The 18,583-nt window shown below is 39.8% G+C and overlaps 1 protein-coding gene across 1 annotated transcript; it reads left to right on the top strand.

Moving 5' to 3' along the window:
• Positions 1 to 1,330: 1,330 nt before the first annotated feature.
• Positions 1,331 to 18,371, top strand: BEST3 (bestrophin 3). The gene is made up of 9 exons (XM_062492507.1): positions 1,331 to 1,482; positions 3,137 to 3,231; positions 3,798 to 4,031; positions 9,283 to 9,437; positions 10,113 to 10,190; positions 10,606 to 10,758; positions 13,987 to 14,067; positions 15,371 to 15,522; positions 17,489 to 18,371. Exons 1-9 carry the CDS (start codon positions 1,331 to 1,333, stop codon positions 18,369 to 18,371), a joined length of 1,983 nt encoding a protein of 660 aa, XP_062348491.1.
• Positions 18,372 to 18,583: the final 212 nt, after the last annotated feature.

Raw genomic sequence — 18,583 nt, 5'->3', positions numbered from 1 at the left:
GAGTACAGCAATGACAACAAAAAATTTAAAAGTCTGTGCCAAGGCTCAGGGAAAGAAAAATTATCATTTGAATTCTAAAGACCAAACCCATGCTTTGGGGAAAAAAAAAAAAAACCCACAAAATAATATTCAGACCCATGGCAAATATCAAGCAGTCATTCTGCAGAGGAAAAGAGACAACCTGTCAGCAGTACAAGGCTTGTGGTGTCTTTTCCCTGCTGATTCCCTTGGTGACTAAAATAAAAAGTGGCACTTTTACAGATTAATTTTAATGGCTTTCTTTATGGTCTGCATCAGAGACACAGCCAAGAATTACAAAATACTTGTCATCTATTAAGTAGGAGTTAAAATTTTTCTCCCCCACCTCCATGCTACAGTGGCATCACAAAAATATAGACAAAAATCATATTTGTGATACACAGTAACTTTCTTGAGATTTTGTGCTTGTCTTAATTACTCTCTTTCTTGCATGCTATATAAAACTGCTTTCATTCACATTTGCAGCTAGGATTTGTTTTGTAAGCATATGAAAATTCCTGTAGTATCTCCCCACACTGGGTAAGCAAGTACCAAACCCAGCACAAAATATTTACCTGTGTATTTTCAGTTGTACTTTAATTAGGCTGTGTCTCACACTACCTACGAGCAGCCCTATGGCTTGTTTTGCATGGCCATGCAATGCTGAAGTATTGCAGTATAGCTGCCAAGGAGAGAAATAACAGCACTCCCCAGCTGATTTCAGCTTCTGTCGTAACTGTTAATGAAAGAGGCAGTTTTCAAATCTCATTTGGTTTTTCAATTATTATAATTAACACAGACAGCTAAAAAATACTGGCTGGGGATATACACGCTTTTGTAGAATCTAGCTTCAGTTCTCTTACCAAGGAGCTGAAAAGTTTTGGAAAAAATGTCAAGCAAATTTGTTTCCTATTGTTTGCTCACACTAGAATGGAGCAAACTGAGAGTAAGCAGAGACTTCAGAGACATAACATCCCTGCCACTGCCACCCAAAAAGGTGGGCACATTCAGTGCTAACTGCTGGGTTTGGGTGGTCATTGACATAAAGCCCAAATACAGCCTTGTGCCAGTCAATCTGCAGATTTCAACAGGGCTTGTAACTGCAAGATTTTTATTTTTCTCTCTCTCTCTCTATGTATGTATGAATACAAACACCGTGTATTTGTGTACACATACTATTATATATTTAAATTTACATTTATATCCATGTATCTATCTATACAAGGGTACATTCAGGTTAGGATACACTGTCTAAAATGTTGTTGGTGTCCTGCTTCTCTTCTGCTGTTTCTAGGCCCAGCCTACCACGACGATGACAGTCACTTATTCCAGCAAAGTAGCAAATGCCACTTTCTTTGGATTTCACAGATTACTCCTAAGGTGGAAAGGCAGCATCTACAAATTGCTGTACAGAGAATTTATTGTTTTTGCTACTCTTTACACAGCGATAAGTGTATTATACAGGTACACCCTTTCCAATTCACATCTCATTAAATGTTGTACTGAAGTTTCAGACTTCCTAGTGTTAGGCTGATGAATGATGGGGGGAGGTTACTCTTATTGTCTTTTCCTTGGACATTTTCTAATGTGCTTGCCTTTCCATGTTTACTTTAAGGTTCCAGAGGAAATACGTAGAGTGTCAATACTGTTTATCATATTCAGCTGATTCTACTTTTAGCCTAACATTGAGCAACCATCCTACTGAAGTTAGACTAAATAAAAACTCAGGGCTAGCCTAGGTTATACAGCTTTTGTCATTCTGACATTGAGCTGTCAGTTGTAAGCGTGCTTCCCTGCCTTAGATCAAAGGTATAGACCTTTTGTTCTCTCTGCAGGACTCTGTCTTTGGTTGCTTGGTGGGAATTTAACAATACTGAGAGGTAATAATTTTAGAGTGAACTTATATAGCCAGGAAAAGCAAAGTTTTGCTTCAAGCTAGGAAAGCATGCAAACTTGATTGTTAAGCTTGTAAAGAACCAAGGAAAACTACATGGAAGCCAGACATGGTTATTATCTGTATGTCAGCCAGCACCTGGGAGGAACACATTAGAAGAAGAATTGCTTTTTCCACCAAGGTGTGAAGTAAACACTGTGTGACAGATGCAATGCATCAGTTAGTACCGCGAAATTTTAATTGATGAAGTACATTATACAGAAGTATCAAAATTATGCTTCAGTTCTTACCATGACCTCTAATTAGATCTCTGTTTTTATTGGAAGCAAGGAGAAAATGAGCTTCAGTTTTTCTCTGATTAATCACAATTTTTTATTCAGTAATCTCTACCTGAAACAAAGAAAGAAAATTATAGCATTAAAGAACACCAAAGGAACACCAAAGACTCACAGTTGTTAAAATTAATCTAGTTTTATTGAAATGTCAGGCAATTGAAGACCACGGTAAATACACCACAGAAAACTTTCTATATGTGCTCAGTTTTTATTGCACAGTTATAACCAAACCCCACCAAATCTTTGTTATACGTTCCTTTTATAAGAAATCAAAGAGTAATTCAAATAAAAAAAAATTGTATTGAAGCTTGTTGTATTTCATCAGGTATCTTTTCCTGTGGGTAGAAGCTGATACCATGGTCCATTTGTTACCATTTGGGGAATATTTTCTCGATTGCAAAATAAATACAATTGTATTTTAATCTTGTGGAAAAGAAAAACTTCATAGGAGTAAGAATAAAAAAACCTGTTACAACAATGTAAAGTTTTCAAATGAGAGGAATTTGATTGGTAACCTTTTGCAATTCAAGCAGACCTGAGCATTTCCATTAAATACCACTCTGAAAAAGGAGAGTAAGCTCTACTTGCAGACTTAGAGCATGCTGTCATCTTTGGTCTGTATGGGACAGCAAACTGATTCTCCAGACTTATTGATCCAATTAGAAGTGTCAGCGGAGAAAACCACAAAGACCAGGGGAAAATACTGTTGTTTCCTCCAGCTTCTTTAATACTTACCAAAACTGTTCAGACCTTTACCTTTAAGAATTTGCTTGAGGGCATTAGCCAAGGTTGCTCCCAGTGCACATATCTGATTATTTATACATGTTTGCACTTAGTAGCTAGTGCCAGAATACTATGGAAGGACAGATACATTTTATTTTTGCTGCAGATTTTTTCTTACAGGTAGCCAAAAACGGTTCTTTGAAAAACTGTCAATTTACTGTGACAAATATGCTGAACAAATCCCAGTAACTTTTGTGCTTGGTAAGTACCAGTTAAATGTGAAATTATTCTCCAAATCTGTCTCTGTTCAGGCACTTAACGAATGTTGGTGCATGGAAGCATTTCAGAACTGAGGGGCATGTGGGAGGTTAGAGGTTCACAATAAATCATCCACTTCCAACAGGTCTCCTCAAGTTCAAGTTGCTTTTGTCACATCAACATTTATGCTCGAGTTCTTAATATACTAACAAGAAAGGTTTCCATATATCTAGAGCTAGATACATATATCTAGATCAAGATCATGCCCACTAGCACTGATACCTCGTACCTGATCTTCCAGTGAACTAAACCCACCTTAAGTTTTACTACAGAAGAGAAAATTTGGAAATTTGTGGGTATGAGATACTCATCTGGAATGCACTGTTACATTGCAATGTCCAATAAATAATTAGTATTTATTGCATCCTGGGTTTTGACATGGCTTATTGCATTTATTCTGGGAAATGTAGCAGTTTAGTGATACGAACGACACTCTGCAATCTAAAATTAAAGTAACTGAAATCCTGATAGGCACTGGACTATTTTTTTTTTTTCCTTCTAACCCTCAGGTTTCTATGTTACTTTGGTGGTGAATCGCTGGTGGAACCAGTTTGTGAACTTGCCGTGGCCAGACCGTCTGATGTTGCTCATCTCCAGCTGTGTCCAGGGCAGAGATGAGTACGGGCGCTTGTTAAGGAGGACTCTCATGCGTTATGTGAATTTAACATCCCTGCTGATCTTTCGCTCTGTCAGCACAGCTGTGTACAAAAGGTTCCCCACCATGGACCACGTGGTAGGAGCAGGTACTGCTATTCGCCTCCCCAAAATTGCTTTCCTTTCCCTCAGAGGTAAGGGCTCAGGGAGGGAAGGAGCCAGCCTCAGTTTTGCTATCCTGTGGCCCCATGTGGCCTCATACTAACCCACATCAAAGCAATCACCTTCTCATTAGTGACTTAAATGACATAACCTTGGGAGTGCATCTGTAATGTTCTTAAAGTCTTTAGCAACACTACAGAAATCAAATGAGTTGGACATTCTTATGTGAATCTGCTTTTAGACCCCATGGAGGCAATAGGCCTGCCCCAAACACTCAGGCATAGGGAGCTAGTACAACATTCTCTAAAGCACAAAAATACCCAAAGTTGCAATATAGTATGATGCAGTAGGAAAGGTGACTTGTTACATGGCATTGCCTCAATGTCTGGGATATCACTTGGTCCAGTGTATCAGAGACCAATCTCTGCAGGTGCTTCACAAGTACAGCTTCATCTCAAGTTTTATTTAGGTAAACTGCATTTTAAATAGACTGCACATTTTAAGTATTGTGATGTACTCAAAAAAAGCCCTCAGCCCCAAGAATTTTTTCTTTATATTGGAAAACTTACCTTAAACTTAGTTTTTCAAGGATAAATATACTAAGTATTAAACATGTCTTTGTTTTCTGTTTCTTTCAATAATATGGTGAGTGTAATGATGGTGAAGAGAGTTCAATCATGTAATACTTTGATTGTCTATCAGGGACTGTCTGGTCAATACTTAAAGGCAAGGTGTGGTGCTGTGCCTTCTGACTGGCATGGTCAGTGTCAGAGGTAGAAGAGCAATGCAAAGATATGGGGATCTGTTCCAAATAGAAGTCATATTTGCTACTGAATGTCTTGAATTTCTTAAAATTATTCCTTTGGCAGAGATTAGTAAGTAAATGTAGCAAGTTAAAATATGCAGTGTGTATATACATATACACATTTCAAATATGTGTGAGAAGCTTTGGATATTAAAAAAATAAATGCCAGGCAGAATTCACCAATCTTACTGAAAAAACCCCAAACCATCTATGTTGGATTCATTGAATTTTAAAGCTCTCTTCCTTGAGTTGTGCAACACTGTTTACCTGAGCCTGTGAGAGGTCTAGGAAGCTTCTGTCACTCTCCCCAGCAATCTGCTTCTACCACACACTGGAAAATTACAACATTTCCAGGCAGCTAATCCAGTTCTGCCTCCCTATTGCTAAAGACAATCTGTTCCAAAGAGACAGAATGTCACAGCATTGTACCAAAACTGTAGACTGGAAAGTAAGTTTTGATGGTTAGTTTTTTTTTTTTACCAGTGAAAAATCTTCTACTATAAACTGTGTATATAAGTATAGATAGTGTGTATTCAGCTCTGGATTTCAGTATTTATTTTGTAGGCTTTAATGCATATTGTGCTGCATAATTTTTATTAATTCAGTGCCAAGCTTTTCAGGGTATGTTTTGCTCCTATTGACATCCAGTGACTTAGACAACACTCTGCAATCATCTCCTTCCTAGCTCCCTGTGGCATTGCATATCAGACTGCATGGGAGGAAGGCATTTAATATGAATGTGAACAGCACAAATCTGATACTTACAGCACAGTCATCATTGAAACAACTTAATGATGATTTTGCATTTTGCTGTCAAACTGAGAACTGCCATGACATAACTATTGCTACATCCTTATTTTTTTCAGCAAATGAACTGCTTGAATTCATAGATTTTAGATTTGAGAATAGTGTCACAATAATCTAGTCTGACTCATCCATAACACAAGGCACTAAAACTTGCTAGCAGCATCTTTTATCATGATGCAATTTCTGACTGAGCTGTAATACCTTCTAGGAATATAATTGGACCAGATTTAAAATTTTGATGGATATACTGGAGACTACACCACATCCTAGGAGAACAGACATTCACAACAGTAAACTTGCTGCTGAAGAGTGACATTCTCAGTCTCAACTTGCAGAGTGCTATCTTCTATTCACTGGATTTTGTAATAGGTTTGGGTTCTTTTTCTAATTAGAAGAACACATACTTTCCCCCTCAATAGTTAACCTATTAGCAGACTGCATAAAGGCTTGAATGAAACTCAGGAGCTTCACCAACTCTAGTCTCTCTCAAAAGGATACAGTCCTGAGTGCAGGACCTTCCTTCTGACTCTTTTTCATGCTTAAACACTCTTTATGAATGGTAGGCAGTAGATCAATGTAGATTCACTCCTTTATGATGCTGGCTTCTGGACCACGTGCGCTGTAAGTGTCAAATGCCTCGCAGCCATCCTGAGCACAGCAATCCCATTGGCTGCAAGATGCAAGAGGGAAGTTGGATACTCAAGAACATAACTAACATAACAGAAAACTAACAGCACATAACATTACTCTGTGTTAAAACACAGAGTAATGAGTGAGCAGCTGAGCAGAGAGCACCCCAAAAGAGCTGATGGGAAACACTGAAGGGAAACATGAGGTGTGAACTCAGCAACATGAATACCTATGGATGGCTGAAGACTGCAGTCCCAAATCCTCTACTGGAAGGAAGCACCTAAATTAACCCTTTCCCATATAACACAGAAGCAGAAAATGAAACTTTTATCTACTTGATCATTCCTTCTTCTTTTAACCACTAGTATTTAAAGAATATTTAATATGAATAACCTGAACCAGTCTTGTCTCAAATCATTGACTCTTGACAGGAGAAATGAAAACTCTTTGAATCACTTAAGGGAGAGCATGGGTGATTTTTTTCCAGCCAAGCTTGTGTTCTCATCAGTAATTTTCCTGTAAGATCTCTTTGGCTGACACTGTTCACATTAGTGTCCTTTGATTATTTATTGATTGTACTCTATGTTACTCTTCTGATACTTTCACAAGGATTCAGTGCCCTGTAATTCCTTAGACCATGCTTTTCAAGATATTGGCACAATATTTGACAAGTATTTCCCATTTTCTACAGCTGCTCTAATCTTCCAGTGCTTCTCAAAAACAGTATTCTTGTTTTTAGAGTTTCTTGGTTAATTCTTTGAAGACCCTAAATAATAATAGCATGACCATATTTAGAAGCCATGTAATTTTAATAACTGAAGTTTGATATCCTCCCCTATATTTGATGGAATATAAAGTGTTTCTTCACCACTGCAATAACAGCGAGCTATTCTGAACTGTATGTTGTCTGTATTGCCAACAGTAAGAGCAAACCAGAACTGGTATTTTCTGTAATAAGTATACTAGGCATTATTAATATTCCTCAAAGAGAATATTTAATCAATATTAACACAAACACCTCAATGCCAATTTGAACTTTCTGAACAGAAGGCGCCCAGTTTCAGTGGAAAGCTGAACTGATTCTTGCTGTTCTTTGCAACCCCTTCAGGCTGTGTCTTTCCAGAGCCTCCAAGGGACTTGCGTCCAGTCTTTACTCCAGACTCATTTCTTTGGTTTTTTGTCTGTGTGTTTCAGCCTGACAGAAGCATCTTTTCTTGTCCTGTAATAAGCAGGTTGGCTGGACAAAAACTAAAGGCAGCCTGAAAGACTGACTTTTAGGAGTCAGGAGTCATGACTAGCAGGTTAATTTGTCTGGTTAATTAATTTGTCTGGTTGCCTGATTATTTCTGTGAAGTTGATTATAAGAGGTGGCTGCAAAATGCCCAAGGAACTATTAAAAGCTTTATCTTACTCTGCTCTGAAATTCTATGATACTGCACAAGTACTGTTTCTTGCTGCTGAATATTTTCTCTTCCACAGTGTTTTATATCCTGTCTTTGCCTTCCTTCTCAGTAGTTGCAGTATTTCATACCTCATGTGTAGGCTTGTGCCAAATGTACAATAGTGACATTTTCCTCAACAACAGAATATTTAAGACAACTGTGTTTAGCAAATCTCCTTTAATTTGATTCATATTTCTATGCAACACAACTGATTTTTTATATATTTATTTGTTTGCTGTGTCATGTATCTTTAGCAATGTTAGCCATAATGGACATATTCTTAGTTACTTATGCATAAACTTAGTTACTACTTGGAATCTACTGTCAATTCCCTTACTGAATTTTCAGCATTCAGACTTGTAATTGGTTGGCTGAGCCCCCTATTTTTGGGGCTGTCATGTTACTAAGTTTGTCTTATTTCACAGCTAATGTCAATACAATAAAAGAAGCTTTATGCCCACCCTGATAGATATCACACAGCTGAGCAAAAACTAAGATCCTCCAAACATGTTGATTGCTCCAATACCAGAAAATCCAGGATTTGGACAAAGGAAAATGTGAATTTCCTGGGGTTGTTTTTGTCAAAGCCTGGGTGGAAGGAGGACAGCAGAGCAGAGCTTTCTTTCCTAAGGGGGTAGAGGTGTTGCTCCAAAAGCCAGCTGCTCCCTTGCCAGTCCCAGGCAGAAACTGGCTCTGGTGCAGGATTTGTCACACACAGCCCTGGCTCCCTGGTTATGTGACCTTGGACTTGCTTGCAGCAGGGGGAAGCAGGGATTCACGAGGCAGGGGAACTCTTCAGGAAACCTAATACCTTCCCAGCACTCCAGCAAGGCAAATCGCCAGGCAGAGAGCAGCTTCAGCTTGCAGCCCCACCGCATGTCACCTGGCCCGGTGTCCCCTTAGCAGCAGGATTTCTGTGCATCATTCCCTCTTCATCTCTTGCATGCCTTCAAAACTCCAGAGAAAACATTGAACAATCTGTCAGGGAAGTGTTTCACTGGCAGAAGGCACACACTCTGTTGGGCTCTGTTTCAAGCATGCACTTGTATCCTCTGTTGCTTGCTCACTGCTTAGCAGATATAACAAAAAATTATCAGAATCAGAAAGTCATATAACTGCCCTTACAATATATGTCTAAATGCTTCTGAAAGCCATCACTGCTGAAAAGTGTTTCTTGATTTATATATCCAGTTTCTTGTTTTTCTGGAAGTAGAATATACAACTGGAAAGTAATTTGTACAATTCTTAGTATTCTATGTATCTACTATATGTCAGCAGTTAGATATAAGAACACAGTAATAGCAAATTATTGCCTATATTGGTAAAGAGGAATTCAGCATAGGTAGTGAAAGCAAAAAGAAGTTCTTTCAAGCAAGATCTGTCCTGGATTTTTTTTTTTTTAAGAGGGCATTACTAGTTACAATTAGAAGTTGTGGTTAGCAGAGTTCTACACAAATATTACATAAACAGACAGAAACATATTCCAAATTTATAGTATCAATAGTACTGAAAGCACAGAATAAATGAAGGTTGTTTTGGTTATTTGGTAAACAGGTTTTATGACAAGATATGAAAGAAAAATTTTTGATGAACTTAAGTCTCCCCACCTGAAATATTGGGTCCCATTTGTCTGGTTCGGAAATTTGGCATCAAAGGCACGAAAAGAGGGAAGAATTCGAGACAGTGTGGATTTGCAGACACTGATGAATGTAAGTAGGAAAATGAAATCTATAAAAATCTGATCTGAAATTGCTATGTTGCTTGTCACTTACATAATTGGTTTTACTTAGTATGAATGGATCTCCTGTGCCATCTAAATGACCTTACTAAGGATTTATCCCACTTTTCTTTGTGTACCAATGTACATTTAAACACACACAGCAGCATTCACTGGGATTATTTTGTAAGAAGGTATTGAAAGAAGCAAAAAATTGATGAGTAAAAAATTATTGTAACATCACTCTAAATTTATACTTGTTCCATTGCTAAAAATATGAGAAATGAGAATAGTTTGGCATTTTGAAGATTTTTATTATCAGCTTCAGAGAAGATAATCACCTGCATATTCACTAAGTGGTAAAATAACCTTTTTATGATGTAATATATTCTTTTTCATGTATCACTAGACTGTGAATAAGATAGAAACAGAAGATGAATTGTGAAGAAATACAAAGTATACTAAGCCCTCCAACTCCAAAAACCAAGTCAATATTCAAATGAGGTGCTGGGTACAGTTATAGTACCAATTTATATATACTATACTTCCTTTTCTCCTGTCCTTTTATATGTGCAAAAATGAACTGCAACAAAAGATCTATAATTCAGAATTGTACCCCATGCATCTTGTGGTTTCCTGCTGGTTGGTTTTTTTTTTCCCCTTTTAGGAGATGAATAAGTACCGGTCTTGGTGTAGCCTTTTGTTTGGTTATGATTGGGTTGGAATTCCACTGGTCTACACCCAGGTACTGAGCTATCATCCTGTAGAAAATTCACAATGCAATTTCCATAGAAGGGGGGCTGGTACCAAACATTCATGGCATAAAACATTCATAGTCCCAACCAGAGTCTCTGAGATACTGAGCACTGGTTCACTCACACAGGATCATGGAGGCCTGGCTATTTAAGGCTTATTTAATGAAGAGATGTTTTGAAGATCTTGCATAATTTGGAAGAGGGGAGGGAAGCACTGAAATGTTTTTCTGTTTCCTGAATGTTCTTCCTGGCCATAATTAATCCTGTGGCCTCTATATTTGCAGTACCTCCTACAGATTTATAAATTATATGGTAAAAGGCAGACCCAAAAGCCTTTGGGTTTGTGTTGCCTTATGCCTATGATTGTATTAGTTAATTATTTTAATGAAGTTCTGTTCTTTTCAGGTTGTTACTCTTGCAGTCTATACCTTTTTCTTTGCCTGCCTGATAGGGCGTCAATTTTTGGATACTGACCAAGGGTATCAGGGACATGACTTAGATATTTACATTCCAATCTTCACACTGCTGCAGTTCTTCTTCTACGCAGGATGGCTCAAGGTAAACTGGCTTTCTGGACAGGTGATGGGAGAGCCCTTGGGGGGCTGGTCAAGGTGTCAGATCTTTAACACACATGTAAAATCACCAATGAATAGTGAATTTACTCCAGAAGTGAATTCAGCCTGAAGTGTTCTGTGGTCATATAGAAACATCATGCAATACATTTTTAATTCTACCTCTCAGACTGTATGATAAGAAATGGTCATGAATCTGAAAGAGCCTGTTTCAGTAGCACCAATGCAGCCACAACTCCCCAAGGGAGTATTACTCAAGGTCTCAGGACCTAAACTATAAAGTGACAGAAAAGATATGTTAAAAAACTTTTCTCCTACTCCATTCTGCAGTGAGGAGCTATGGCTGCAGACCTGGCATCAGCTGAAATGGACTGAATGATACTTTCTTCTTATGATCAAAGCTGGTACTCTCTGAGGTTAACCTCATCAGATGCAGGCAGTTAAAGGTCCCCAGTCCCAGAGGGCTATGAAAGAGTGACAGACAATATTGGCTAGAACTCCATTGCATAAAAATATTCATTAAAAAGAAGAGTTATAGTGGAATTGGATGCTGCCCATCAGCAGCTGCCCTGTTGATGACTGCTAGGCTAATATATCACAGTCAATCTGATCATTGAGTAATTAAGCAATATTAAGTAATTAAGTAATACATCACAGTGGTTCTCTCCTCTGCAACAGACTAATTGGAAAAAAGTTTCATTTGGGTCCATGTACATTAGATTTCCTTTTGTGTCTATTACTGGCTGGAAACATAGACCTAACTTTTCTGTTAGAATATAAATTGAACAAAGTTGGTCACCTTTAGAGACACCTTCCCACAGGCAATTTCAAAGGGCAGAGTAGAGAAGGCAGAGCACTGAGCTGGCAGATTGTGAGGAAAAGTGAAGTGCGTGCAGGACAAGCTCCTCTAGCATTGTGTCCTAGGAAATGAAGGGGACAGGGATTTTGCTGCATAGGGACTAGGCTGGATGGGAGCAGGAGACAGAGGAAAAGGAGATATAGTGAAGGTAGCAACTTCTCCTGAAGAAAAGTGAGGTTTTATCTCTAGGCAGTGTCTTCCAGTTATACTAGAGGGTTAAAAAACTGTAAGCTGTTCCTCTTGACTGCCTTGCTGGTGCTCCTGAGAGAAATGGGTTTTCCTTCTTCAGCACCCAATGATATTTCTAGCATCTCTTCCAGTTAGGCTCAGAGCTCCCAGCCAACTCCTGGCTGTGGCAGGTATGAGATGCCATTGTAACTGAAAAATCTTCTGCATAAGAAAATGAAAGGGAGGAGAATAAGTTTTTAAAAGTTAATTTAATATCAGCAGACTTTCCTCAGACTGGAGGTTTGTCCAAACCTTCAGTGCCCCAAGTTAGGATATTTTTGTTGTGAAGGTTACAGCCAGTTTCCTGCTGAGTGTGTTGGACTTTGGCTGCCAGGCAGCAAAAAGGGCCCTGAGGTATTGACTTCCAGTAACTTGGCAATTCCTCAGAAATTATGGGTTATTAAACTGAGCTCATTCCTTGGCCTCAAGCCTGGTCTGTTACACCTATAATACAGGCCCAAATTTTCCCATTTACACAAGACACTTCTAGATCCCCATTTTCATTACAGGGACAGATTAAGTGTCCAAATACTGAATTTAGCTGTCCTGCACTCCATTCCTTTCTTGAGAATAAAGTCATGTCTCGCATGCCAGGACCAGGTCAGCCAAAAAAAGCCACCACCACTGTTTGCTCTGTCCCAGTCCTCACTTTTTCAAGCTCATGTGATAGGTTTTATGGTGGATTTTGGGTGGTGGTCTGCTGGTTTACACAAAGCTGATCCACATCTTCCCTGGATACAGGCTGTGTTCTATTGCAGCACTTTCATAGCTGTACCCAAAATTTAATACCATGAGTGTCAGCAGAGGCCTCCTTTCACTGCTCCCACCTTACAGGTGTTTCTGTAGTGTTAATCTACTCAGCAGTTCTTCTGTCGTGTGCCAGTGCTGGCCTGGGAAGTGGTGGCCTCGGAGAGTCAGCAAGTGCTTATCCACAGGTACAGCCTAGAGACACATAAGAGACACATAGGAAAAATATTCAGGGAGCAACTGCCTTACAGCCACAAGTTACTTAGATCATAGCTGTCCATAGTGAGGTTAATGAACAGGACTGTTTAATCACACAGCTGCTTTACCCATATCCACATCAAACCAAGGACCTGACTGCTGCTCCTGTGCATGGCCCTGGTGACCACAAGGAAGGCTTGGAAGCGTTATCAAGAATGCAATCAGCTTCAAAACCAGGGCTTAAAAAGATAAGCAGAGGGAGAAAAGAATGGAGGGGAGAGGATATTTAATGTCAGTGTACCAAAAAACTAGGAAATAGAGAAGTAGTCTGAATTTCCTAATTTTTTTTTTTTTTAATTTTCTATTTAATCTTTTTTGTTCCTCCATCAGACAGTCTCTGGGGGTTTTTTCACTGGTTATGGGGAGCCAGAGAGAGTTCCCTTTTCAGACTAGTTCCCAGACTAAGGTACCTCTCTACAAATGTGTCTGAGCTCACGGTTTCCTTGTATCCTCCACAGGATGAGCTTTTGCCCTGCAGTTTCAACCACTTCAGGTACAGAAACCCAAGCCAGCAGGCTGAATTAAAGAACACACTCAGATTCTGTCTCTGGGATTTGGCTGGCATGATGCAGAGAGTTGACTTGAGTCAAATTTTTTTGTAGGCTGCTTTTCCTCAAGAGCCTTGGAAGGTTGCCATTGGGGTTAATGCTGATAAAGAAGCAGGGTCTGAGGGCTGAGGGGGAGAGATGAACTCTACTCCCTCCAGCAGACTCCAGCTGCAAGGCTTGGGAATGCTGACCCCATGGGCTGGTGGACTTTTGCAGACAACAGTGAAATAACAGAGCTTCTAGCTGCTAAACCATTCATTTAAATGAGCCAATGACAACAGTGAGGAAAGGTAATGAGTATTGGATGTGACAATTACCTTGGCCCAGACATGTCTCAGCTCCCAGTTGGCCAGCTGACGATTATGATTGACAGCAGCAGTGAGGCACAGAGATATGAATCTATAGTGAAAGCAAGCTGTTCCTTTGCTAGGCTGGCAGAACCATCACACAGGAGCTCAAGATATGATTGCAAGTGACAGGCAGGGAGAGAGAAAAAAATCCAATCCTACTTTCTCTGCACAGTAGTCCTGACATGGCATGCCAACCTCTCTTCACTGTCTCGTTTTCTTTCCAGGTCGCTGAACAACTCATTAATCCATTTGGAGAAGATGATGATGATTTTGAAACTAACTGGTGCATCGACAGAAATTTACAGGTTGCTGTTGTTATGTCTACTTCCAGCTTTACTCTACCATAGGCTATCATTACATCTAACACTATGTCTTATATTGAGGAATAAATCAGGACACCAAGTGCCGGCAAAACATATTCTTTCCCCTGAAGGATTACCTGTGGCTGTGATCCACAGATTAGTTTTCACAAGCTAATTCATCTTGATTTTGGTATTTGGCATTTACAGTGCCTGACTAAACATGCAAACAGCTGACTAAATTATAAGACCACTCTGTGCCTGGAAAAACATGTAATGTAGGTCAATCCTGCAAAATCCAAAAGTCATTCCCACATAGATAAAAAACCTTTTGCTAATCTCTTGAGATTAAAATATTGCATATGAACATTCCTTTCAAAAGAAAGGCAGCAGAAATAGTGAAAACACCAAGGAGGGGGGGGCTGAACTAATAAGCAGGGCCAGTACCATGATTCATGTTTGGATGCTGCCACCCACGGCAGTATCTGTGGTCAGAACAGGGGCCAGCATCCCCAGTCACAGGGGCTGTGAGATGACAAGGGTAGTTTTATTCCAGTTACCCCTGATTCCCAAAGAGCCCTGGCTGTTGTGCTGTCAAGGAGCTCAGAGACATGAGGAGGTCCCACAGCACCTGCTGCTCCCCTTGCATAGACCAAGCACAGGGCTGTCTGAGCTGATGTTGGACCCCACTTTAGCAAAGCAGAGCCCAGGAGTTAGGGGGAGCAGGGGCCAAATAAGCCACCAGATTAAGCAAAGTAACCAAAGTAAGCCATGCAGCTATGCGCAAGAATGGGAAAGGACTTCACATTGACAAAGATGCTCTCTGTTTTAGCACCATGCCAGGATATTCACTCTACTGTGCCTTAGAGCCTGTTGTGTAAAATTTATTAGAAAGGATGCTCACGTACTTAATTCAGAATGTCTTAAAATGGCAATGAAGCCTATCAGGAAGATTCTTGACCTCTGGACATTTTAAGGAGCACATGTGTAATACTTCACACAGACTTTCCATAGCACATGAAGGATTACATTTAATTCATTATACGTGTGGGAAGGACTTCAATATGGCACAAATATCTTCGCAGTACAGAAGATTCAAGTTATGATAAAATTTATGCTTTCATGAGTGTAGGCAGATATAGGGGGGTTTATTTTATAATACTGATTTTCTTCCGAATGCCCAGGCCATCATACACAGCTTATGTTAAAAGGTTTCTGAAAGAAATGTTGGCCCAGGGAGTATAAAGTAGACTATTTAATATACTCCACTATGTTGAAAGTGATAATGATTTATGAAAAAAAAATTAAGGTTTCACTTCTGGCGGTGGATGAGATGCACATGAACTTGCCAAGGATGGAGAAAGATATTTACTGGAATGATACCTCTGCCCGGCCACCCTACACAAAAGCAGCTGCTGATTACTGTATTCCTTCATTTCTTGGATCGACTATTGAAATGGGGTGAGTGGCACTAAAGGTCCTTAATGCCATCAGAAAGATCAGCACCCCGAAAGTCTGCATTGATTGGCAGATAGTCAGTGCAGGGATGTGGGGTCTGACAATACTGCAGGAAGAGAAGATGGAAATGGAAAAAGAAGTTAGGAGGGAGTGGACAGGCTGGTGTTGGCGGGAGGGTGTCTCCAGTGGTCCATGTGTTCATCCAAGCTGTGCACACATATCTAAAATTGTATAATCAATAAATAGAGGATGTTTGCAGGGAGGGTTTGTGGACAGTCTCTGAACACATTTGTTGATACTCCCTGAGCACGGGATGATACCTGAAGACAGTGACTGACTTTTCTTAGTAACACTTGCTTTGCTACATCTTCTTCATGTATCCCCAGTTAGCAAAACAGCTATTCCTTTGTTCATTTAGTTAGCAGACAACAGTTGAAATCAGTCCAGATTTTTGTGAAGGCCAACAAGGAATTATCTTAAATGTTGTATGCCTTTTCATTGGCTCATAATCCTGGCATGGAAGTTGAAATGGTCAGATTTTGTGAAGGCATGAAGAGGATTTTTTGCAGAGATCAACAAAGAACAACGGTTACAAGGAATAAAGGGTATGGGATTGCCCCGTTGTCAGGATCTATATGAGGAATCAGAGACAGGCCAGTTAGCTTAGAAGCTGTTAGTTTAAATACTTCTGACATGATGTAATATAGACAGGCCAGTAAGTGTAAATACCATCACACCTGAAAAAATACCAGGCGGCAAGTAGATATTCTCATTTGAAAACATTTTTTAAGACTTTACAAAAGTTGTTTTTTTAACTTTAAAAATTATCTCAAGATATTTCTATTTTTCCTATCATTTCCCACCTTTATCAAAATATCAAAATGTCTTCAATTTTTGGTTTCATTTGGCCTCAAAATTGTGGTTTTCTCATTTTTCTTCCTCTTATTTTTTCATTTTTGCATGCATTCTACCACAAAGGACAATGGTTTATATGATTTCCTTTTATAACACACAGCCTTTTCAAAAGTTCTTTCCCTCTTGAAAAAAACTGTAAGATGGCAAAAATAAAAGTAAAGAAAGCAAAAAACATAGAGAAGAAAAATTCATAGAATATAATTTATTTTAAGGAAATTTCTAGGGAGTAAGGGTGGCAAAGAAGAAACATCACTAAGTCTGCAAACAGTTTTTTAATAAGAAGTATTTCACACACAAAATTAAGGAAGGAATGAATGAAAAGTAGGTCCCTGACAGTTCCTGTGGAATGCAAACAGCTCTGATGTGTTGACTTTTTATTAATCTCCTCATCTGAACCATTTCTCTGTTAATATCTCCAAAAATAATATCATTCTTACGCAAACTTCAAAAACAAGCTCTAAAATTTCTTCCAAGTCCAAAGCAAATATATAAAACTTGAACCCAAATTCAAAGTCTTCTCCAGTCACCTCAAGCTAACATCTGGAGCACGTTTCCCAAAGCAGTTTAAGAATGCAGTGATTAACCTGGTCTTGAATGTTTACAGGAATGGGATACCTACCACCACTAAGTAAGTGAGATTTAGCCATCTGAGTAATTTCAAGGTTTTTTGAAACTGTCATCCTCCGTTTCCAGCAGTAATTTTCACTGTTGCTATTTTTGCCTGAAGGATTCTCCTGAAAAAGTAACTACAGCACTGAGTATGGTTTCTTTCTCCCCTTTACCTCACCCTGAGCACAAGCCTAACCACGGCTAGGGGACTGCCCTCCCAGCCTGGTCCTTGGGAGAAGAGACATCTGGATGTGGAGAGTTCTCTGTGATCTGGCTGATTCAAAAGCACAGACATTCATTCCTGGCACCCTCATCCTTTTCTTCCTTCTCTTTAGGGACACACTAGGGCCTTGGGTCCTATGTTTAAGGCAGAGGGATAATTGTGCACAGAGAACCAATGCTCCTTGTATTTAAGTGACATCTACTACCTGGCTTTATTTGGCAGGCTCGCTGATACTGAATTCCTCTATGGGGAAGAGTGGCCTTGGGAAGAGGAAAAACACCAGAGACAGTATTCGGTTTTGAGAAGAGTCAAGAGGTTTCTCAGCGTCCATGAGGGTCCTTCATACCCAACTCACCAGCGCTACAGTCGGCAGACGAGTGAGAATTCCGTGTTTTTCCCAGCAGATGAAAAGGGGCACATCAGACAGCTGCAGGAAATGCACACAAGAGGGAGGCACTCTACCTCAAGCTTCAAGAAGAAATATGAAGGAGTTACCAGAAGTAACAAACTTCATAGTAGCCGAGAGCTAGGACCCATAACAGAAACCTCAAGGAATGAGGCACAGTTTGATGACAGTGACACTTCATCTGAGACAACCAGGCCAGTTCCTGAGGTCATCATTTCTGAAGCCCAGGAGACTGAACCTGATGTGCCAACAGAACGCTCTGCAAGCGTGCCAGAAGAGAAGCTCCAAAGGATCCTAGCTGAGGCAAATGTGGCTCTTCTGAACCAACACTTTTTCCCCCCAGAAATGACTCCATACCTCTCAAGTTCAGAGGTGCATCAGTCACTTCCTAGTGTGATAGGAGAGCCCAAACATGAGCCCCAGGTTAGTAACATAGCTGGTCTCATAACAGATCATGAGAGAAACCTTCAGCGATGGAGTTTACCAAGCTTCCATAGTCCTAGTACAGCATCAAATACTGATGCTCCACCACCTTCAACAGATTCTGGGACAACTTCACAGCAAAGGACATTCAGTGATGGGAAAAATATTACTTCTGCTCCACAAACATTTGAGATGCAGGACTTATGGGAAAACCTGGACAGTAAAGAAACAGCCATAGTAGAATTTTCTAATGAGGAGAGTGGAAGAAAATTTTGACCGTTCTTTCTCTGGGTTTGACTGAACTTCTTGTCTTCTCTTGAACATGATTCTCACACAAATTTGCTGAAAGTGCAGAAGGGCAGACTCGATACTTGAAATCTATGACTTGAAATCTGAGGCTTGAAATCTGTGACCCTGTGGGAAATACTTTTACAGGGAGAACTGGGAGCCTCAGGATGTATATGGCAGTGAGCTGTGTAGACATAACT

The sequence above is a fragment of the Cinclus cinclus genome, chromosome 4, assembly GCF_963662255.1.
Source record: "Cinclus cinclus chromosome 4, bCinCin1.1, whole genome shotgun sequence".
Lineage (NCBI taxonomy): Eukaryota > Metazoa > Chordata > Aves > Passeriformes > Cinclidae > Cinclus > Cinclus cinclus.
The sequence above is the reverse complement of the archived record's forward strand: the minus strand, read 5'-3'. Positions and strand labels throughout refer to the sequence as shown.